Source organism: Oryctolagus cuniculus, chromosome 7 (assembly GCF_964237555.1).
Source record: "Oryctolagus cuniculus chromosome 7, mOryCun1.1, whole genome shotgun sequence".
Classification (NCBI taxonomy): Eukaryota; Metazoa; Chordata; class Mammalia; order Lagomorpha; family Leporidae; genus Oryctolagus; species Oryctolagus cuniculus.
In genome coordinates this window covers 30,662,613-30,685,448 of record NC_091438.1, presented here as the reverse complement: position 1 = coordinate 30,685,448, position 22,836 = coordinate 30,662,613, and the positions used below count along the sequence as shown (strand labels likewise).

General features: G+C 49.5%; 2 protein-coding genes across 30 annotated transcripts in view; one reads left to right on the top strand and one right to left on the bottom strand.

Moving 5' to 3' along the window:
* The window catches only part of DCAF6 (DDB1 and CUL4 associated factor 6), a 127,125-nt gene extending 112,040 nt beyond the window's left edge, over nucleotides 1–15,085 (top strand). For 13 of the 26 annotated variants that reach the window (XM_070077393.1, XM_070077395.1, XM_070077399.1 and 10 more), the window contains 3 exons: nucleotides 535–623; nucleotides 2,588–2,693; nucleotides 7,197–7,672. In XM_070077393.1, coding sequence (XP_069933494.1) covers nucleotides 535–623; nucleotides 2,588–2,693; nucleotides 7,197–7,258 — 257 coding nt within the window. In that variant the 3' untranslated portion in view covers nucleotides 7,259–7,672. Of the gene's footprint in view, nucleotides 1–534; nucleotides 624–2,587; nucleotides 2,694–6,740; nucleotides 7,673–11,027 lie in introns of those variants that run through there. The other 13 variants (XM_070077388.1, XM_070077391.1, XM_070077387.1 and 10 more) reach the window with 2 other exon arrangements.
* The window catches only part of GPR161 (G protein-coupled receptor 161), a 60,037-nt gene continuing 44,394 nt past the window's right edge, over nucleotides 7,194–22,836 (bottom strand). For all 4 annotated transcript variants that reach the window (XM_051857154.2, XM_051857157.2, XM_051857155.2 and 1 more), the window contains exons 4-6: nucleotides 20,198–20,302; nucleotides 18,514–18,633; nucleotides 7,194–16,997 (exon numbers count right to left, since the gene is read on the bottom strand). In XM_051857154.2, coding sequence (XP_051713114.2) covers nucleotides 16,732–16,997; nucleotides 18,514–18,633; nucleotides 20,198–20,302 — 491 coding nt within the window. In that variant the 3' untranslated portion in view covers nucleotides 7,194–16,731. The remainder of the gene's footprint in view (nucleotides 16,998–18,513; nucleotides 18,634–20,197; nucleotides 20,303–22,836) is intronic.

Here is a 22,836-nt window from a genome sequence, read left to right as displayed (position 1 = left end):
CTTTTATAGAACAAGGACTAGAGACTGTACGATTCACCAGCTCCAGCTTTTTTCTAGTTGTCAATATTATAAAAATGTTCCAGATTTTTCTACTGGACTCAATTATAGCTCTCCTTGGATTTAAAACAGCAAACACCTGTAATCTGCTTTGACAGAATGTATCTGGAAATGGTTACAACATTTGTACTTGTAAGTTTTATCAGCTATAAGAAGTTTAACATGTCAGTGTTTAGTATTCACATGTCTGAGTCAGTTTGCCAGTACAAAGGAACACTGGCTTGTTCTGACCATCTGTTTGAATGGTCATAAGAATGCAAGGAATTTGACAAATTTGAGTGACTTCAACGTGATTTTAAAATTATGTTCTGGGATAACTTTTAGAAAATTTTTAATAATATTACCAATTAACAGTTAAATGTATAGGTACAGTTTCCATTCAGTGTGAGTGTATGTATGTGTGTGCATAATATAGGCGTGTCTTGAATAAAGGACATTTTTCCAAGCTTTATATTAATCTGTAAATTTTGTTTCTAGTTCTAGCCTCGTCTGGCATAGATTATGACATAAAGATCTGGTCACCACTAGAAGAGTCAAGGATTTTTAACCGAAAACTTGCTGATGAAGTAAGATTTTATTATACTTATTATACACCATATTTCTACTTGTTCCTAAACTGCCTTTCTAAGAATAATTGAAGCAGTTTTTTATTAGACGCTAACATAAAGCAAGTTCAGTCAGTTAAGGAAGTCAACCTTTAAGATAGAAAAATTTAGATAAAAACATGCCTGTAATTCTAGAGAAGTAAAGTCAGAATAATAGCTAGCCAATTATAATGATCATTATTAGAAATATGAGATTAGGTAGATTGTAGTTTGAAAACTAGGTTTAACTATTTGTGCTTATTATATAATAAAGAAGGGAAAAAAATTCATCCTTTTAAGAAATCCTCTATTACCACAGTCATACTCATTTTCCATTTTCAGTTTTTCTTTTAAAAAAGTGGAGGGGTGGGGGCCAGGGCCGTGTCTCACTTGGTTAATCCTCCGCCTGGTGCCGGCATCCCATATAGGTGCCGGGTTCTAGTCCTGGCTGCTCCTCTTCCAGTCCAGCTCTCTGCTGTGGCCTGGGAGAGCAGTGGAGGATGGCCCAAGTCCTTGGGCCCCTGCATCCGCATGGGAGACCAGGAAGAAGCACCTGGCTCCTGGCTTTGGATCAGCACAGTGCAGGCCATAGCGGCCTTTTGGGGAGTGAACCAACGGAAGGAAGACTTTTCTCTCTGCCTTTCTTCTCACTGTTTATAACTCTACCTGTCAAATGAATAAAAAAAGGTGGTGGGGGTGGGGGTGGATAATTTATTTTTCTGTATCAGTAGGTAGCAGAACAAATGCTTGGAAAGTCTTTTTTATTAACATATTTTGAGATTTTTTTTTTAGTTTCTTATTAAGCAGTTTTAATTTAAACTGATTTCTGTGAAACTCGATTTCTTACGGAATTGGGAGAAGAAAGATGGATTATAAAAATGCTGAACTCTGAACCTTTGGTCCCTGACTTCAACCAGGGATTTTTTTGTGGGTTTCTATATAAAATTTCTTATGAAAATGGAGGTGCTAAAAATATTAGTAAGTTGGAAAACCACTACCATAGGCAAAGGTTGACATCTCAGTACAATTCTTGCGTACATTTTCATTCACATAATAGACCAGGAGAAGCAGCTCCCCAGCCAGGAGGTGACAACAGGGTTCCTGTCACCATGTAGGAGATCTGGGTATTACATTTCCAGCTCTCAGCTTTTGCCCCATATAGGGCCCTTGTGGGCACTTGGAAGTGAACCAACAGGTGGGAGCTTTCACTCCCTACCTGTCTCACCCTGAGTCTCTCAAGTAAACACACTTGTGATAGATTTCAAAAGCTACAGCCTAGATAGAGCTTATAGTCTAGTAGGAAAGATAGTCATATTAAGACACAACTAGAATATAGTGGGACTGTTGTCAGCAATATGCATAATGTTTGGGAACCCCCCTCCAGGAATAGTTGTGCTTGTAAGTAGGTTGAATGGGTTGGGGAGGTAGGTCTTCAGAGAGGAAATAAGGATTGGACTGATGTTTGAGAAGTAATAGTTCTCCAGAGAGACAAGGAGCAAAGGGGCATTTGGGACAGAAGCATCTGCATGTGCCAGGTTACAAAGTAAATGAGCCGTCAGCATGCCTGGAACTTCAGGACACCCAGGAACACTCACATGCTGTAGGGAAAAAGAGTAGGCCAGCATCAAGTGTACTGCTCCGGGAAGTCAACGACAGGTAACAGAAGGAAAATGGAATTCCTGAATGCTTGGCCGTCATCAGATTTAACCTTTGTCTTTCTGCCAGTTGAAAGAGTAGCAGTAGTCTCTGACCTTCCTTCTTTAAATACCAGTTCAAGTGATCATTTGGCAGTGAGTAGCCTTTAGACACAAATACAGATATCATACATAGAAAGAATGAAATAATTCCTCCTCATATCTGCTAATTTTTTTATTGTTCTTCTAATCCTTAAGGGAGATGTACAGTTACTCTTTGATCTTTGACATGCTGTTTAATTTGCTTTGTAGGTTATAACTCGAAATGAACTCATGCTGGAAGAGACTAGAAATACCATTACAGTTCCAGCCTCTTTCATGTTAAGGATGTTGGCTTCACTGAATCATATCCGAGCAGGTACCAAAAATCGTTTCTGTATTTGAAAAATACATTATTATTTAAGATCTGCTTTATAGGAATGTATGTGATTTGTTTAGTTGCAAAGTAATGATAGTTTAACTTCTGAACTAGGACTTTTGTGAATACTTGACCTTAGCACAATAACTTTCTTCCTTACAAACTGAACTATTGAAAAATGGTCAAGGTGAAAAGGACGAGTCACTTGAATACTTTTATCAGGTGCTCTTTGTTTCTCAGAGTACAGGTCCATACCCAACCTTTAAAAGAGTTTAAAAGGTTTTTCCTTTAATTTCCATGAAAGGCAGAGTCAGAGAGAAATCTTCTGCCGGATTCACTCCCCAGATAGCTGCCACACCGGAGCTGGGCCAGTCTGAAGCCAGGAGCTTCCTCCTGTCTCCCACATGGGTGCAGGGGCCCAAGGCCACAGGCCATCTTCTGCTGCTTTTGCAGGCACATCGTCAGAGTGCTGGTGTTTGTAACTCTTCACTGATGTCATAGAGTTGTTCATACATTGGGCATGTCTGTCACTTAGTAATATCAGACATTAGGTTTATCTTTTCACAGATTCATCCTTATTTAGCACCAACCCTTTATAGTGTAGCTTTTGTAATAACTCACCCCAGATCACACCATTTTAAGTTTAGTTAAAGCCCAAATCTGAGACACTTCTAACCCTTTGACCTGTAAGTAATATGACGTGGACACCTTTAGGCGATCTGATCTCAAACTACTTTTCTGGCTCATTTCCTCTGCTTCTTTCCTTCTCTAGCCACTCTGTCCACTCTCGCCTTTGAATTTTGGAGACACTCTTTCCCACCCTGGAGTTTTAAAATCCTGCTAGCTCCTCCCGTCCTGACTTTTCATTATGATGACTTCTACTTACCCTTCAAATCTAAGCAGTGGGTTTAAATATCACTTCAGCAGAGAGGGTGGGAAATGGAAAGACAAATATTCCTGGCAAAGTAACCTGCACGTAACATTAAGAAGTTTGTAATTAAAAAAAAAAAAAAAGAAAAAATAACTCTCAAATTGTAAATGTCAGCTACTACCAGGAAAGAGAGAACATTTCAAATAGTCAAAACAAAAAATGTGGAACGTCAACAACAACAACAAAATACCAGTATTCTGTCCATAGTTTTGTAATACTTTGGACTCTTATGTTATTAAATTTGTCACTGTAATAGCTTATGATCCATTTGCTTCACTAACAGTGAATAACCCTTAAAATTTGTCTATTTGGATTTCAGAATTAAGGAGGAAACATTTTATAGAGCAAGAAAAATATTTAGGGTCTGGTGCTGTGGCGTAGTAGGCCAAGCCTCTGTCTGCAGCGCCAGCATCTCCTATGGGTACCAATTTGTGTCTCAGCTGCCCCTCTTCCAATCCAGCTCTTTCCTTATGACCTGGAAAAGCAGTGGAAGATGGCCTAAGTCCCTGAGCCCCTGCACCAGTGTGGGAGACCAGAAAAGCTCCTGGGAGCAAGTTGGGGAGTGAATCAGCGGATGGAAGACCTCTCTCTCTCTGCCTTTCCTTTCTCTGTGTAACTCTTTCAAATAGATAAATAAATCTTTAAATTAGAGAGTATACTTCCATCTTCTGACTCACTCCCCTAATGGCTGCATTAGCTAGGTCTGGGCAGGCTGAAACCAAGAGCCTGCAGCTCCATCCTGGTCTCCCTTACGGGTGGCAGGGGCCCAAGTGCTTGGGCCATTTCCTGCTGCCTTCCCAGGGGCTTTAGCGGGCAGCTGGATGAGAAGGTGGAGTGGCTGGGACCTGAATGCTTGCTCTGATGCGGAGGCCTGCGCCATACACGGCCCCCACCCCACTCCTCGCTGGTGCTGAGACACAGCAGGGCAAACCCCTGCCTGCAGCGCCAGTGTTCCACACGGACGCCTGCTCGCATGCTCCCTCCCAGTGTGTTCATTGCCGTACTTCCCTCAGTGACAGAGCACTCGTTACTTCTTTGTTACTTGTTGTTTGTCGCCCATTTTCCTCCTCGGCAAAACAAGCTTGTGAAGAGCAGAGACCTAGTTTCTCTCATTCACAGCTTTATCTTTAGCTCCTCGCACGTAATAGTTGATCAGTAAATGTTTATTGAGTACTAATGAGTAAATGCCTGAACTTCTAGCTAACCATGCGTTTTGTTTATTCTTTTTCTTAAGAAAGTAAATAAATTCTTTGCAAGTGATAGCATAGAAAATAAAATAGTATGTTTGTCCAACACAGGCTTCCTTTGGGGAATTTATTTTTGTTATCTCCCTTGCTCGCCCAGGAAATTTAATTATCCTTCATATCATATCTTCCCCAGCCCAGATTAATTTCCTAGAGACATACTCCAACAGAATGAAAGGAGCCTTTCCACAGATGTGGATCTTACTTAGAAAGCCAGCTGGTACTATCTACATTGGCAGCCAGGGATGTAGAAGCAGTCCTTGTTTCCAGTTTTCATTTCAGCCCTTGGTGTATGACTTTTTTTTTTTTTTTTTTTTTTTTTGACAGGCAGAGTGGATAGCGAGAGAGAGAGACAGAGAGAAAGGTCTTCCTTTGCCGTTGGTTCACCCTCCAATGGCCGCCGCGGCCAGCACGCTGCGGCCAGTGTACCGCGCTGATCCAATGGCAGGAGCCAGGTACTTATCCTGGTCTCCCATGGGGTGCATGGCCCAAGCACTTGGGCCATCCTCCACTGCACTACCTGGCCACAGCAGAGAGCTGGCCTGGAAGAGAGGCAACCGGGACAGAATCTGGTGCCCCGACCGGGACTAGAACCTGGTGTGCCGGCGCCGCAAGGCGGAGTATTAGCCTAGTGAGCCGCGGCGCTGTCTTGGTGTATGACTTTTTGTGAAAGTTCTGAGCTGCTTTGCACTTTGACTACTTCACTAACACTTTGTGAACAGAAGCTTGCATTTGTCTCTTAGAAACTGGCTTCTAAGAAAGATGCAGCTGTGGAAGTGGCATTTGAGCAGAGAGCAGCTGCCCTCATGTTCCACCCTGCTGGGTCCAGAAGCCGCCGTGAGCTTTCCTGTGACCTGTCTAGGGAGCTCTGGCCTCACCGTGCCTCCTACTGGCATGCTTTGGACTGCAGAATTCGGTTCTCTGCCGTAGACTTCCTCATTTAAAAACTGTGGCATTTCTTCTTACCCCTGTTTCCCCATCTGCATTTGTAGTAGAACAAACGAAGATTGAGTCAAAAGCCTACTGATAGGCTGTTTCTACTTCCGCATGCTCCACCGACATGATAGAATAGGTTTCCTAACTATAGTCAGTCAGATCCAGGATTCCCATTCATGACACGTTTAAGGAGAACAGCAAGAAATGTTTGCTTCTCTCATGAAAGTATTTCACATAATAATAATTATATATTGGGCAGGGTTTGCAGCACAGTGGGTTAAGCTGCCACTTGGGATATCTCTTGTTGGAGTTCTGGTTTGAGCCCTGGCTACTCCACTTCTGGTCCAGCTTCCTGCTAATGCATCCTGGGGGGCAGCACATGACGGCTCAAGTGGCTGGGCCGCTGCCACCACGTAGGAAAGCTGGATGGTATTCCTGGCACCTGGCTCTGGCTTGGCTCAGCCCTGGCTGTGGCGGGCATTGGGTAGTAAACCAGCAGATGGAAGATCTATCTCTCTGTTCCCTTCCTCCCCCCATCCCCTACTTCCTTCTTTCCCCCCATTGCTCTGCCTTTCAAGTAGATGCAAACAAACATTAAAACAAAGTATACCTGTAGTAGGGCTAAAAAAGTGAAAAGATAATAATGTGACATTCTGTATAATGACATCCCTTTGGCAGCCATTTATTAGACACTCTTCCACTGTGTTTAGATTCCTTCGTGACTCATTCAGATATTATCATGTTCATTTCTCTTATAAATGTATTATGAGTACCTACATAAAGGTAAAATTTGTGTAATTAAAGCAATAAATCTTAGCCCTTGCTTCATTGCTCTGACATTGGAAGTGGCGTCTGCTGGGAAGAGAGTTAATCTAATTCACATGGAAGTTAAACATATAGTGCATCCTCTGCATTGTCCTTGCTGCTCTTGACTAGGATACAGCAAGAAATTATTACCGACAAGTTTACATAGTCCTCAGGAAGATGCTACTGTGTTCTCTGACACAGCCTCCTCGTTCTCCTTGGATAGCACCTGATACACCTCCTTAGAAAACTAGACCATGAGAACACTGGAGTCGACAGTGCCCCGTCTGGATCTTTAGAGAAAGTCTTCTAAAATTATTGTATGTTTTAGAGTTACATTTATACCCTAAGCTAATAGAGCTGTTGTCTTACTCTTTTTAAAATGTACTTCTAAGGGCAAACAACAACAAAAACAAAATAAAAAAAAACTTATCTGCCTGTGGTAGTGAGCTGATTTTTACACATTGATAACATTGAATTTTATATGGTTTCATTAGTTTTAAATAAATGGCATTGAAAACTATTTATAATTTCAATGCTTTAAGTATTTCTGCAGTTCTCATGCCTGTCTGTCTGTTTGTTCTCCAGACCGGTTGGAGGGTGACAGATCAGAAGGCTCTGGCCAGGAGAATGAAAATGAGGACGAGTAATAACCACCTCTTTTGGCAAGCACTCAGATGTTCTGAAATTTGTATAAGACAATTTATTATATTTTTTTTCTTTACAGAACTTTAGTGCAATTTTAAGGTTATGATTTTTTGGAGTTTTTCCCCTTTTTGGGGATAACCTAACATTGGTTTGGAATGAGTGTGTGCATGAATTTGGGAGAGTGTGTGTAAAACAAAACTAGCAAAATGTTTTTAAAACCTTTTGCGTGTATGAGAAGTGCTAGAAAATGCAAAGTGCAATATTTCCCCTAACCTTCAGATGTGGGAGCTTGGATCAATGTTGAAGAATAATTTCCATTATAGTGAAAATGTTGGTTCAAATAAATTTCTACACTTGCCATTTGCATGTTTGTTACTTTCTGATTAAAGAAGTTGGTTGTTTTAAGATATCCTAAATTTGACTTTTCATTTAATGCTTTTGTTTGTTTTGTCGTAGTTTTTCAGAGAGACAGATACAGACAGAACTCGAGTCTGCTGGTCCACTTCTCAAATGGCTGCAGCCACTAGACTGGGCCAGGCCATGTGCAGGAGCCAGGAAATTAATTCAGTTTGCCCAAGTGGGTGGCAGAGACAGCATCTTAACCACTAGACCAAACGCCACCCCTGCCTTACTATTTTGATCCATGGTTTTCCAGTATTTTCTGTAACATAAGAAGAATATTTTTCCTTTGTTCTTTATAGATTAATAACCTCATTTGTTTTGACTTCTGTAGGATAGAATCACACCAAAGAGCTGCTTTCATTTTTCTCTCCAGTTTTTTATCTTGACCTCTAGTCACTTCTTATGATTGCCAGTACGTAATTAGTCAAGTGTAGGAGTTAGTCACCAGCCAAAATCACTGACGGCGTCCTGGATACTTCACCTCACCTGTTAGCATAAACTGGTTCTGAGGGCACAGGCATCTGGTCTAGCTCTCGCCACATTCTAGATTTCACTGCAAGATGTTGACTGTCTATAGTCTTTTAGTTTCCAGACATCCTTAACTCTACTGGCTACCTCCACTGAGCCATCTGCACCCAAATACATGCAGCTTAAAGTTATGACCTAAAACCACTCCGGGAGTTAACACTCCTACATTTTCATCCTGCTGGTATCTTTTCATCAGTCTAATCACATGCTCACATCTCTTCAATCCATTCAGAAAATAAGTAAAATTTTTTCTCAGTAACAAAATATTCTCTTATTTTCATACTTTGTTAAAAAGTTGTTTATTTTGAAGGCAGAGTTAGAGAATTTTCTATCCACTGGCTCATGGTCCAAGTAGCCGCAATGGCCAAGGCTAGACCAGAGTGAAGCCAGGAGCCTGGAAGTCTGCCCGATCTCCCATGTGGGTGCAGGGGCCCAAGGATTGTGGCCATCTTCCACTGTGTCCCCAGGCTCATTAACAGGGCGCTGAATCAGAAGCAGCGCAGCCAGGACTTGAATTGGTGCTTGTATGGGATGCTGGTGGCACAGGCCATAGCCTAACCTACCGTGCCACACACTTGCCCCTATTTTTATACTTTCTAATCTCTCGTCATCATCCAGATGGGCATAGTACACATCTGTGGCTCATTTTTGCTATCTTCTTGATGTCCAGGGTCTTTTCAGAAGCCAGATCTGCGGGGTGGGAGAGAGGCAGTTAACTTGCTGCCTGTGATACCTTGGAGGCAAAGAAGCAAGCATGGTGTGTCCAGGGTTTAGTGGTCCAAAAGGACAGTTTCAGAGGGGCTGTCACCCTTCCACCTTCCCTTCTCCCTCCCTCTCATACACACTCACACACATATGCATGCGTACACACACTGGACATTGGCTGTATTATAGGCTTCTGCAGTGATGCACAGCAGTGTTCTGAAACACCTGTGTGTTTCCAGTGGCTGAGTTCTTGGGAACTGTTCCACTTGGAAAAGTCAGAAACCGACCCCGACAACTGCTGTGTAACCTATAGTCCAGCCAGTACTGATCACCACTCTGCCTCCTTGGCAGCCAACAGCTGGAGAAGAAATTGAGTGAGACACTTGGAGTGATCCCTGACCCTGTCTTGAAGCCAGGTATCTTGTAAGACTGACCCAAGGACGAGTTGGAGTTGTCAGGGTCAGAGCTGTGGGTTGTGAACACTCATCACCTTCAGCTCCAGCTTGAGCAGCAGCTCGTGGCCGCACCCTGGAGGTGGGTACCAGACTGTCGAGGACTGTGTGCAGTGTTCAGAGCGGCCCGGGCAGCGCAGGTCTGGCTTCTGCCTCGGGTGCCTAAAGCCTGGGCTCCTGTCTCACGATGCTTTTAATGTTTTGGCTGTAACAGCTGCCCTCTTTTTCTAAATATAACACAGCTGTTATAGACTAATTAACAGATAGTTAAATGTTCCTTTTATTGCCCCAAATCTATCCTGGAGAGAGGGACTAACTCAGATATTAAGAGTAAGTCATGGAGGGGCCGGTGCTGTGGAGTAGTGGGTAAAGCCACTGCCTACAGTGTTGGCATCCCATATGGGTGCCAGTTTGAGTCCCGGCTGCTCCACTTCCGATCTCTGCTGTGGCCTGGGATAGCAGTAGGAGATGGCCCAAGTCCTTGGGCCCCTGCATCCATGTTGGAGACCTGGAAGAAGCTTCTGGCTCCTGGCTTCAGATCAGCAGAGCTCCAGCTGTTGTGGCCAATTGGGGAGTGAACCAGTGGATGGAGGACCTCTCTCTGCTTCTCCTTCTCTCTCTCTCTAACTCTGACTTTCAAAGAAATAAATAAATCTTAAAAAAAAAAAAAAAAGTAAGGCATGAGGGCAGTGTTGCAGTGTAGTAGGTTATGCTGCCACCTGCAACACCAGCATCCCATGTGGGTACCAGTTCCTGTCCCAGCTGTTCCACTTCCGATCCAGCTCCCTGCTAATGCGTCTGGGAGAGGGTAAGGCATAACCTGTCTCAGACTGAGCCACAAATAGTCTTGGTATAGAAAACAGGGATCTCTGTCCCCTGTCAGATGGCTGCAAGCCCAGGGCCACTGCTGCACAGATAAGTACAGGGAGAAAGTAAGTTCCATCGACTCAGCAAGTTCTGCTGGACTTCAGCATCTAGCCCTTGCTGTGGGCAAAGGCACGTACATATCCACATTAGAACATGAGGTAAATGGTCAGAGGCAGAAAGAAATCAGACAGTTCCTGCGTGATTTCTGGATAGTACATTGCCCGTTATTTATGCTCCCTGCCTAAGCCTTCTGATTCCTCGGGGTTCCTCTCTAAAGGGGGTGATTGTATTTCCTCCACCTATGTCACTGGCTGTGTCAGCACCACCGCCCACAATGTGATGCTGTTTTATTCAGTTGTAACACCACACAGATAACACTGCAGACAGGTGGGGGAAACTGAGAGATCGGAAGCCACTGGAGGACTCGGTGGAGTTAAGGAGTCGTCGGTCATTCTTTGGCAAGAGAAGAAAACGGAAGTGGTGTTTGTCCCCACTGCTCCTAAAAAATACATTTTAAAGTATTTTTAAGAAGCATTTGTCAAGGCCGGCGCCATGGCTCACTAGGCTAATCCTCCGCCTGCAGCGCTGGCACCTCGGGTTCTAGTCCTGGTCGGGGTGCTGGATCCTGTCCCAGTTGCTCCTCTTCCAGCTCTCTGCTGGGGCCCGGGAAGGCAGTGGAGAATTACTTCCCCTATCCAAGGTGATTTTGCAGAGAATTTTGGTGTTGAATATTGTTATTCAGAAGTAGGGCAAACCGGAAAGGAAACAAAGAAAATATTCTACAGAGGAAGACTTAACAAGTCCTGTCACTTCCAAGATTCCACAGGGGAGGACCCCAGAAAGCTAGGACCTGGGACTCGCCTACCCACTCAGGAAAGGGAAGATGCCCGTCCACGGCAGAGGGAGTTTCGTGCCCTGAGTTTGTTCTGAGTCTCAAAATAATGAAAATCTGCCATTCATCCTCTTTGACTTTATTATAGAATGGAAAATATAAGTCTGTTGATTGATCAATAAATACATGGATAGATAATAGCATTCATTAGGTCTTCTTTAAAGACTGGGTTTAGAGTATCTTGGCCATGGTGAGAAGTAGATCATTTAACAATACTCCATGAAAGTAACAGCCTTGGAGGAATTTCTGAAAAATGCCTGGATAGATACACCTGATGACTTCAGTATGCCCACTCCCCCAGTTGTGCAACAGCCTACTCCTCCCTGCTGGAGAAAAGGGGAGAAGGCAGAGGCACCCAGAAAAAGCCCACGGACCACAAGTCCAAGTACAGAGTCCACATAGTCCACAGCTGTACACATCCCAAAACCATATTGAATCAGGTAAACAAAACTACCTAAATATACTTCTAGTTGCTTATAAATATTATTATAATCCTAAACACTTAATCTTTTTAAAATGTCATCCAGAAACTTCAAGTTAAATATATTTTAGATTTTTTTTTGGAGGGGGGATTGGTTTTTAACCTTTTCTGCTCCCAGGGGCCCATTATCCCTGACAGACCTGTTAATGAACAAACAGGCTCTACCCGTGCTGTGGCCCAGGCCATGAACCTCCCTGAGACGGTTTCCCTCTGGGAGAGGCTGCCTGGTGTGCGATTTGCAGTATTTCAGAATGGTGTCAGGTGGCTCCTAATTCCCGTCCCTGTCCCTGCTCAGGAAAATGCTTTCTGAGGGAAACGCATGCGGCCCTGTGTATCACATTCTCCTGAAACACTGAGCAAGTTCGTGCTTTGTGAACTCTTGTGGAGATTGTGCTTTGAATTCTTCCCAGTGAATCCACTTGCCTTGGGCCTTTGGTTCCTTTAGGTCTGACCTAGATCTGATTATCTGCCATGCCCTTCCTAGCTATGTAATAAAGCCTCACGGACCCATTCGTCTAATACTGACCACTCTGAACTCTCCTTCCCCCTGAGCCACAGGCTGGCTCCTCTCCTCTCAGCCCCATGGCCAGGTCCTGGAATTCAGCCACGATTCTGGCTTTACTTACTCACTTTGAAGCCTTGGACTTTCCTCCTAGGCCTCCCTAACTTCTGTGTCCCTTTTGCCCAACCCACAAGCACAGTATGGCTCTGCCCCTCCCCGCAGTGACACTGCTGGCTGAGCGCAGCCGGTTTCCTTTGGAGACTGGGATCTCCCCCCCGTCTCAGGGCCTGCATACTTTGTGTGTGGTGTGCTCCCCCTGCCCTGCCTCTACCCTCAGAAGACTAGGGATTCTGTGAACCCGAGTCAGCCAGGCAGTCCCTCTCACCGCAGCACCTGGGGCACTTTCCTGGGAGAGGGTCCCCTCTGGGCTGAATTTATGTGGTGATGTGAGACTCCACCTGTCCCCAGGGGCGAATCATCCTCAAAGAATTATTTCATCTTTGTGCGAACAGGCCAGTAGCACAGAGGGTACATAATTTTTAACAGAGAAGCTCACTTGTGCTCCCTTAGACTTTATGAGCACCAATGCTATTTATTGCCTTCCCACCCGACTCTGTTGCCTTCTGCTTTCTCACCCCGTCCCTTCTCAAGAGTCCTGGGTGTACAGAACTCACAATTCCTGTGCAGCACCTTCAACACCTCCCACCTAAGTGGTTATCGTCTCAAGGTTCCCACTTGGTAACAGAGATTCCTGTAAAACAAGAGTAACCCCCCTCACAGTTAAAGACAAGGCCAGCGGCTCCACTTCCACCGCACCCCAGATACTGTGTTCCGTGTCCGACGCTTCCCAAGATGTCTTCCTGGAATCCACACAGTCGCCCTGTGAGGGAGGCCACTGAATCCTGTCTCTCTACATAGGAAATGACTACAGAACTGCACGTTACAGATAATGGAATTGAGAGGCACACACACTCACTTGCCCCGAACACGCAGCCAGTAAGTGGCAGCCCGGGATCAGAACTTGGGACCTCACCACACCCACGTTTGCACTCTTCTCCATGTCACGGTTGTGCTGAAGTGAAAGGAAGTTTGGGAACTGCCTAATGGAGTGTCCGTCACCATTAGATGTAACCGGTCAGTACGTGCTTCCTGCCTTCTCTGCATGGCCACTTCGCGTCACCCACCAGACAGGAGACAGAAGGCGCTCCAGGCTGAACACATTTCCGGAGCATCCTGTGATGCATCCATGTCTGCGTGTGTCTCTCTCAGGCATTTCGGGATGGGACGCTCAGAGTTAACTCTAAACAGACTTAGCAAGCTCTCACTGTATCAGAGCGCTGTGCATCCTTCCCCTGTCCCGACTGCACATACTGAGGTCGTCCCCCTGGTTGCTCAGCTCTTTGCAGACTCAGCAGCTCCTCCCTCGAGAGAACCCAGGAACACTGGTGCTAGGTGGCCCTTGTCTTACAGACCTTAACCCGCTCCTCCAGGAGCAGCGATTTGTGGAAGACCACACAGCTGAGTGGGGGCAGCACCTGTGACCCTGACTGGGGTCACTCAGGGAAGCAGGCTCAGGGGTGGTGCTTCCTGTCTGCCAAGAACAGCTTGGCTGAGGCTCTGCACAGCCACACTGCTGCCACCTAGAGTCTAAGGTCCTGAACTCCAGTCTTGTGTCCTGCCCGGGGAAGAGCTGAGGTGCAGCAGTGTGCTACGTCGTCATGTGGGACTCCCAGTGCCTTCTGGGTCACAGCAACCTCCATTCTGGAGCATAACACAGGCACCTTGGCAGCTGGGAAGCTCAGTGAGGAAAGCAGAGATGGCCAGCAGCCCTAAGAGTGGTCTTCCCACAACTGGAAGACCCAGGACTGAGGGATTTAAGCAAACAAGTGGCCAGAAGTCCCGCCTGCCAGTGTCCACAAGGTCCCCTCTGGGTGGCTTTAAGCCCGCCACTGTACAGCAATTCACAGCTAACGAGCCTGGGTTTAGTGGGAGCGGGTGGGGGCGCTCCTCAGAAATGCCTCTCGGGTCCTCGGAACGTATGGAAGGGAGATTCTCTTTCCCCACTCCCACTTCCACCTCTCTCAGCTGCATTAAGGCAAATTTGAATTCCTGGATATGCAAAATATGGCCCTAGCTGCCAAACACCCCCTGAGACTTAGCTCCCATGGTCACCCAACCTCACAGGAGCTGTGCCTAACTTCTGGTTGGAAATACCACCCCCATGCTGGTGCCACAGTTCTCTCATCACTGCCTGGGAGGTTTTATTAGAACCTGCCCAGGTCTTTCTCCCTAACGGAGCACAGGAAAGACACACCAGCATTATTGCCCGCAGAGCCTGGGAGGGTCCTTTTACACGGTGTTTGTGTAGTGTCAAACACACCTCGGCTTAAAAACAAGGGGGAACTGAGTCCCTTTGTGAAGTGCAGTCCTTCTAGACCAATTCAGATTAACTCCCATCACATCCCAGCTGGGCTGCGGTCAGCCAGTGGGGACCTGGGTGGTCCCAGGGTTCTTCCCTGGAGCCCAGCTGCGGGCAGTCAGGGGCGCCTTCCCCAGCCCTTGGGTTACAAGCCAATTTGCAGTGCTGGAGAGGGCCTACCTGGTGACCCAGCCTGGAGGTAAAGGCCTCATGGCCCTGTCCTATGTCTGTGCTTACTGCTGATGGGGAACATGGTCCCTTTGAAAACCAGACAAGGGGCCGGCACGGTGGTACAGGTTAAAGCCCTGGCTTTAACCATATGGGTGCCAGTTCTAGTCCCGGCTGCTCCTCTTCCGATCCAGCTCTCTGCTGTGGCCTGGGAAAGCAGCAGAAGATGGCCCAAGTCCTTGGGCCCCTGCACCCACATGGGAGACCTGGAAGAGGCTCCTGGCTCCTTATTGGCACAGCTCCAGCTGTTGTAGCCATCTGGAGAGAGAACCAGTGGATGGAAGACCTCTCTCTCTGTCTCTACCTCTCTCTGTAACTCTGTCTTTCAAATAAATATAGAGGAAAAAAAAAAAGACAAGTGCTGGGAAAGAAATTACACAGAACAGAGAGGGAAAACCTCAATCACCCTCAATCGAAGGAAGAAATGCCACCCAGTAGTGAGGGCAGTCTGCCCCGTGGCATCAGCACGCACGCAGACCCAGAAGAGCCATGTGGGATTCAGTCACCACGAAGGAACCAAGTCCCAGGCCTCGGGACCAGCCAATCACTGCCTTCTGCCACATAGCAAAAGGACCGTGTCTCATCAGGAGCAACCAAGACCCCAAGGAAAACCCCGCAGATGTCATTCCTTTGTGGAATAGCTGCCTAGGAGCCGGCACAGCAAGGCGGCCTTGGAATCCACCACTGCTGACCAAGGCACGGAGGGTCCTGGGCTCAGCTCCTCAGCCGCCGGAAGGGCAGTGGAGGGGGTGACGGTGGCTTCCTCAGTCACCGCAGCAATCGTTCCACGCCCAGACTTCTGCTGCTGCTTCATCTTGAGGGAGAGGAGGCATAAAGCCCCTCTTCCTCCACACAGCGTCTCGGCGTGGGCCACTGCGCCCCAGCAGCCAAGTCCGCGAGGGCACTTCACACCCACTGGGAGCTACACGCAGAAGAATGCAAATGCAGATTTGTGGTCCACTTTGTTGTTACTGTTTTTCCTACCTCTGTAGTCAAGAGGACACCAAGGATCAGAGCAGGAGGTGGTCTTGGAGACCATTCAATCCAACTCCCTCTCCCATTTTACAGAGAGGGGGTGACCGGATGTTCCAGAGGACGTGTGCACACAGCTAGGGCTGAGCCAGGAACCCAGGTTGCACTCTGTCCAGTCTCTCTCCTACCTCACGCTGACCCAGAGTCGCCATAACCTAACTTGCTCTTGGCGGCGTGCTGGCACTGGAACATCGCGTAGAGAGTGTTCAGTGAGGCTTCCCTATGTGACGGCATTCTCTCCAATAGACACTATCAGCCAGTGCTCGCCACCACAGTCCCATCCGGTCTCAGGAATGCTGTGCTGTGCCCTAACCAGAGGGCTTTCGAAGCCCTGGAAATGAAACACCTGGTGCCTGCCCCTTCCTCCTGTCTTTTGTAGTGGTTTCTCCCCTCTTTCCAAATGTCTGCCAGCAGGGATGGGGGCAGCACGGGCCCTCCCTTCAGCACCAGCAGGCAGGGCCACGGACAGCCGGGTCCTAACGAGGACAGGGTGTGGAGGCTCCCAGGTGCTCGCTGCCCCACCATTCCGCCTAGAACCGATTGCCCCCACACTGCCTGTTTCAACATGCTGCAGCCCTGGACGTGAACTTGACGATGTTAAGAAGCACCGTGCTGCCCTCCACAGGTTGTGAAGAGGAGGCAATGACTCATGGGATGGCTTCCCTCCAAGCTCGGCCTCTCTGGCTTCCCCCAGCCGCCCCCAACCTCTCTGGCCCCACCTCCCAACAACAGGCAACAGCCACACCTCCCTCTGCTCTTCGACGCACAGTAGAAGCCTCAGAGACGCCCCCGTGTGGTCCCACGGCAGACACTGGAGCCCCAGGCTGGAGACTATATCCAGTTCTCCCGGTGGCTGCGTCCCAGACGTTGTTGCTTCTCTGCATTGGCTCACTGGACGCAGTGAGGAGCTGGCAGGGCCCGGCACAGGCAGCATCTCCGACTGCAGCCCCGGCCCGCCCCGAGGCCCTCACTTCTGTTCTGCCGCTAAGATGTTCCCTTCTTCGATGCTCCGCAGCTGCAGCCTGTGACTCGCAAGCGTTCTGCTGCCTCGGCGGCCCCCTGAGCCAGCCCCTGGGACAGTCCGTGCCGCGAACAAGACCCCTGGCAAGGCCTCTTCCCCAAATAAGTTGAGTTTGGCTTCCGCCTCGATGGCTTTGGCCAAACTGGCTGCGTAACTGTCCAAGGACTTGTGTACTTCGGCTTTCACATGAAGAATCGAGTTCTTGGCAGCCTCTGGGGAAGAGAGCAGGAGAAGGGTTAGCTGAGGAGCCAGGAACAGCGACTTGCCTGGGACTGTGCCTGCTGCGGCTGCAGTGCCCAGAGACGGGAGGCAAGCAGAGGGCCAGGGCACGGCTTTGAAGTCAGGTTCCCGACATGAAAATTCTGGACTCCCCAACTTCCCACCTGCGAAATCTGAGACTCTGACCTAGCGTTAGTCTCTGCCTCTGGCAGATACCTCTTATTTCATGGGGCTACCGAGATGGTTCATTCTAAGTTGCTTAGCCTTGGCCTGGCCCACAGACAAGGCTTGATAAACACTCTCTATGAATGTTGATTCCAAGTGGTTACAGCTGGCCCAGGGCTTTGCCCCAAGTCATGGGGAACCTCAGGGTGGGGCAGGGACACGAACGGTTCCTACCCAGGATCTGTGCCCCTGACAGCTCAAGCGAACAGGAAAGAGAAGGGCGTGGCTCTTCTACCTCACACCTCCTGTCCTAACATTAGTAACCTGTCTCTGTTCTCTGGACATTTCTGGAGAAGAATTCATCCCGCCCTGACATTTTCTGCAGAGTAACAATTTGCACCCTGTTCTCCAGGGACACCCTGGTCTCCGGCCTGCCACTCAGTCTTGGGGGCGGGGCGATGTCACCCACTGGTGCTTTGCTTCCTCACTGCCTGAGGGTGCTTTCAGAGCCACCAGCCCATGAGGCAGGCATGATGGGGCGAGCGCAGGCCCACGTCGGGGGCAGGGAGGAGACGCACGTCCACTTTTTCCGGGAAAAAGTAGCATAAAGCCCATGGGGCTGCTGGTCCAAGCGCCATCCTTGAACCCGCTTTCGGCGAAGCAGATGATTTGGTAGCAACCTTTGTCCTCCGTGACTACCTCGCTGATCTTTCTGAACTCCTGGGTGAGGGTCGTAAAAATGACATGATTCGGTATGAGCCTCGCACTGACGGGCCATGCTTACTGTCTTCAACAACTTGCATCCCCAGACCCCTGGCCTCCTCCACCACATCCACGGCCTGCTCGTGTTGACGGCTGTCTCCACTGGGTGAGACTCGGGGGGAGAGCTGACATCCTTGGGCAGCCTGGACAATGACTCTGTCACCCTTTTAATCGACAGGTCCAGATGGGAAAACCACCCCAAACCCAAGGGGCAAGAAGGGGGCTGGGAGTTGAGCTTGGCGGAACTCACTTTCCTTGGAGGACCCACGTGTCCTCAGCACCTTCCCAGCAATAGACAAGGCGGCAGCAACTGCTCCCAGGAAGCAGCGGTGCTCATAGGGCCACCGATTCAGAGATCTGGGCTGTGCCATGCGTATGTGTCTGTGCCTACATGTCTATGTGTATTCGACAGCTGTCCTAGAGTTAAGTGTCTAAGGACTCAAGGGAGACCAGCAGGGTTGGCAGAGGTCAGAGGGCAAAGGTGACGGAACCCTGGTATGTTCTGGGATGGGGCTAGGGCTGACCTGAGATATTTTCTTTGTCCCCTGTGTTTTCTTGAAGCGAGCAGTCTCTGAGACCCACCTTTGATTTGTTCCACTTCATCCTCAAACGTCACTGAGCTCCTCCTCTTGGGCGGGCAAGTGCAGTGGGAGGGGGGATTATCATCAGATGGGTAGTCTTCAAGCAGCATCACATCCGTTCCTGCAGCACAGGGCACAGTGTGCACAGATAACCAGCAACACGAAATCCTCCCACCTGCCTCCTCCCCTCTTCCTTCGCCCCTCTCTCAACATACCCGATCCCTGTCTCCACCTCCTCAAGCCCACTGGCAGGTGCAGCTAACTGCCCTGAAGTGCTTGTCCGAGAGACTCCTCGGCCATCATCCCACCAAAAACAAATGGGGCCACATCATCCCATGGGTTAGGTGTCGTGACTCACACGACACAGGAGTGTCATCCCTGCCAGCCCTGGGGTGGAAGGGAAGCAGAGTGCCATTAAAAGGCACCTTGTCTTTGGAGTGAGTCTTCTTACAGTCCTAATTCCTATCACCATGGTTAAAATGCAGGTAAAGATTTAGCACAGTGTGAAAATGAAGGCAGAATCAGGGAACGCCTACAAGTTCTAGAGCTGGGCAGAGCTCAGGGTGGTGGGGTGGGGACAGAGGGCAGGGAAGGCAGCAAGGGCTCAGACTGGACTTGGCACTCAATGATGCCCCCTGGTCTGGCACTGGACGGTGATAAGTTTCCAGTTTTCAATCCATCAAGACCTCCGTGCCTAAGAAACTAGGAAGAACAGGAAGCCTGGAACTCCTCATTGCTGTTTCAAAACACATGGCAAGGGTGTTATTCTCTTGCCTACAGAAGAAACGTCAGAATATTCCGGTTAAGCACACAGGCTCAAGGGGGGCAGACCTAGGACCACCGGCAGGTTACTGAATTCTTCAGTATTCTCCCACATCTGTAAATTGGGGGTCATCCTTCGGTCTACCTCAGAGATCTGCTGCGAGGATTATGAACTGAAGAGTGCAGCAATCTGGCACACACAGAGGCTGAACCAATGAATTCCTCACCAACACAGACACAGCCAGGAGATGGCGGGGTTGTAAATCACAGGTCTGTGTGACCCCAAAGCCCATGTTGCTCTGCTTACATTCCCCTTGCTGCTTACTCTAAGTTGTTTCTTTCCTTTATTTATTTATTTATATTTACTTGAAAGGCAAAGACAGGGAGAGACAAAGATAGAAACAGAGAGAAGCCGCCCAAACCCTGGCCGCACTCCCTACATACACACAACAGCTATAGCTGAGCAAGGTAGAAGCCAGGAGCCTTGTACTCAACCCAGGTCTCCTGCATGGGTGGCAGGGGCCCACTCACTTGAGCCAGGGCGCCCAGCTGGGGCTTGACCCCAGGCCCTGGGTCGGATGCTGGGATCCCCAGGTGCAGCTTAACTGCTGAGCCAAACACCTGCCCCACTCTTCCATCAAGTTGCCTCACACGAACCGGAAGCGGAAATCCATAGGACCCCGGGGCCTGTGTCGGCCAGCGGCTGTAGTAACTGCAAAACAGCTCGCGGCCGGTCTCACGCTGCAACTTCCCCAAAACTGCACTTCGAGCTGGGCACGAAGACCACCGCCATCGCCCCGCCTTCGCCCCACTTCATGGAAGAGGAAACCGTGGCCCGGAAACGCTGAGGCGGCGCCCGGAAGTCCCGCCCAGGGCGCTCTCCCCGCGTCCCTGCTGAGAGGCCGGCAGGGCGTGCAAGTTACCTGAGTCCTGAGAGCAGCTGAAGCCAGTGTCGCCAGTGCTGCTGCTGTGCCCCAGGGGCTGGCCGCCCGCCATGAGCGCCGTGAGGTGCGGGGACAGGCCCAGGTCTGAAAGGCAAAGTTGGCGTTGAGGGCGCCATCACGCAGCCGGGCGGCCCGGGTCTCGCTCTGCCATTTCCGTCTGCACGGAAGCCCTGGCCGCCCACCTCCTGTTCTCAGTGGGCCCCGCCAAGAGCCGCTCTCGACCCTTGAAGGACTGGAGGCCTGAGCTGCTGTCTGCCGCTTTGCGTCACGTTTCGGTCCATTGTGTCAGGACTCACTGCAGGGGACACTGCCCCCACCGTGCCCCACGCCGGCAAAGCGGGCGGGCGGGCGAGCGGGCGGGCAAATCCGCAGTGCACAGTGTGGTGAGGGGATCTTCCAGCCAGAGTAGGGGATTGAACCCCCAGACTAACTCCTTCACATCCGAGACCCTGCTTGAATACCAGGACAGGAGGTTTTCAGAGGCCTGGACCCCCAAGGGGAGGGAACTGTGGGAAGCTGGAAGGCAGATGGGTGAGGACAATGAAGCTGCCCTTGCTTTGAGGCCTCAGGAACCAGAGACCCAGGAGGCTGTCCCCAGGCAGCAGGCTGAAACAGTGTGGGAAGCAGCTGGACCCCCTGCCCTGCTCTGCCCCAGGCTGCGCCTCGGGCACCCACCACCCAATGTTGGCACAAGTGGACAGAGTGAACTGGGGGCGCCGGTTTGGGAGGCGCCAGGAATGGCCAAGGACAGGAGCGACTCGGTAAAAAGGAAGGAGCAGTCTGAAGATTCAACACTGGGGCCCTCAGCTTGGAGAAGGCTGCCCTAGGAAAACCAACCAGCCCCAGAGAAAAGAGCTGCGGGTGCTGCTGCGAGTGAGGTGCCCCCCACCCACCCCAGGCAGGAAGGCCTCCGCCCCCAGGGCTTCCCTGCACCTCGTCATCAAAGGTGAAGAGACAGCACTGAAGGAAAAGGATCGTGTGAAACACAGAGACTGGAAAAAAGAAAAGATACGTGGATCCCAGAGACAATGCAGGGAACTTAAGAAAGGAAATATATATATAACTGGTATCCTCAGAAAGCTGAGAAAAACAATAAATCCATTAAAAAAAAGAGCTAGAGACGATAAAAAAAGGAATATGGAGATAATACAAGGTTCTTCAGAATTAACACACCTCAGAACGTGAACTCAGATCTCACAAGGAAGATGTGCAGCCCGCAGGTTTATTAATTAACATGGCCTGAACACATTCCCCAGAGCGCATGTGTTGGAACCTTAATCTCCGGCTCAGGAATGGGTCTGACAAAAGCTGGTTAGGCCATGGGGGCTGCTGAGGGCAGGCCAGAGCTCCCTGCAGGCTCCATGCCTGGCCCCCTGCTGAACACAGCCAGGTCTTGCAGGGGACCGGGTCGTCTGTGGCCCCAGTCCTCCCTTCTGTGAATGGGTTCTTGTTGTTATCACAGCTTTTGGGGCAGCTGTCATCAGAGTGCCCTTCTACCTCCCACCATGGGCTGGGAAAGCCACAGAAGATGGTACTTGGGCCCCTGCCACTCATGTGGGAGATCTGGATGAAATTCCTGGCTCCCGACTTCGGCCTGGTCCCATTCTAGCTGTTGGGGGCATCTGAAGGAATGAACCAGGATGGAAGATGTCTCTCTATCTCTCCCTCTCTCTTTCACATAAATAAATCTTCAAAAAACAAAAAAAGTCCTCTCATATTTTTAGGAATCTCACTTTATGCAAGGGCATTGCTCTCTGCTGTGGGTTGCAGTAAGGGGCTGGGACCAGAAAAGACCCACATGTCACACAACCGTGCCCTCCAGGATCTCTGCATGTGAACATGACTGTGTTCAGCAGGAGGACTGATGTGGGCCGTGGAGCACGCAGAGCGCCATCCCCTGCCAACCAGGATGGCGGAAGCCACAGTGGGTTTTGGATACCATCTCTGAGGCTGTGGCGAAAGCCAGGAACGTGTCTTGGTCTCCTCCAGTGGGAGGGAGCCTTTGAGCCAGACCAGTGCGGCTCTGGAAACAGAGCAGCCAGAGGGCACCTCTCTGTTCTCATACCAGCCAGTGTTTCCCACTGGCAAGTGGGCAGAGTTAGCTGGAGGTTTTGCACACAACAATAGCAGATCTGCTGGACTGGGCCCACTCCAACCTTGCAAAAAAGGAGGGGAAAAGTACAAAGGGAGGCCCCTGGGATCAGGGTGTGACTCCCCAAAAGCATGGGCGTGTGCGTGTGTGTGTGTGTGTGTGTGTGTGTGCTTGCCTTTTAGAAGCTCTTAAGGACAAGGGCAAGCACTCTGAAGTAACCAGGAGACCTCCAGGTGCCATCAGGAAAGGAACTTCCAAAGGCCAGGGAGGAAAATTCAGACTCTAGGATATTCTACTCTCAGTCCAGGCCAGACCCCTCAGGGAAGGGCCTGGAACGAGCCACCTTTGCCAGGGTGAGTCCGCGTCCTCCTCCCCAGGCCCAGAAGCTCAAGCACAGCCCCTGGGGGCCCAGCATGTGGGTGGACCTCTCTTCCTTCCCCACAGGCCCAGGCTGCCCACTGTGACTGGAGGAACAGGCGCTGGCTGGGGTCTCCAGGCCTGGAGAAGATCTGCTCGTGGAGGAACT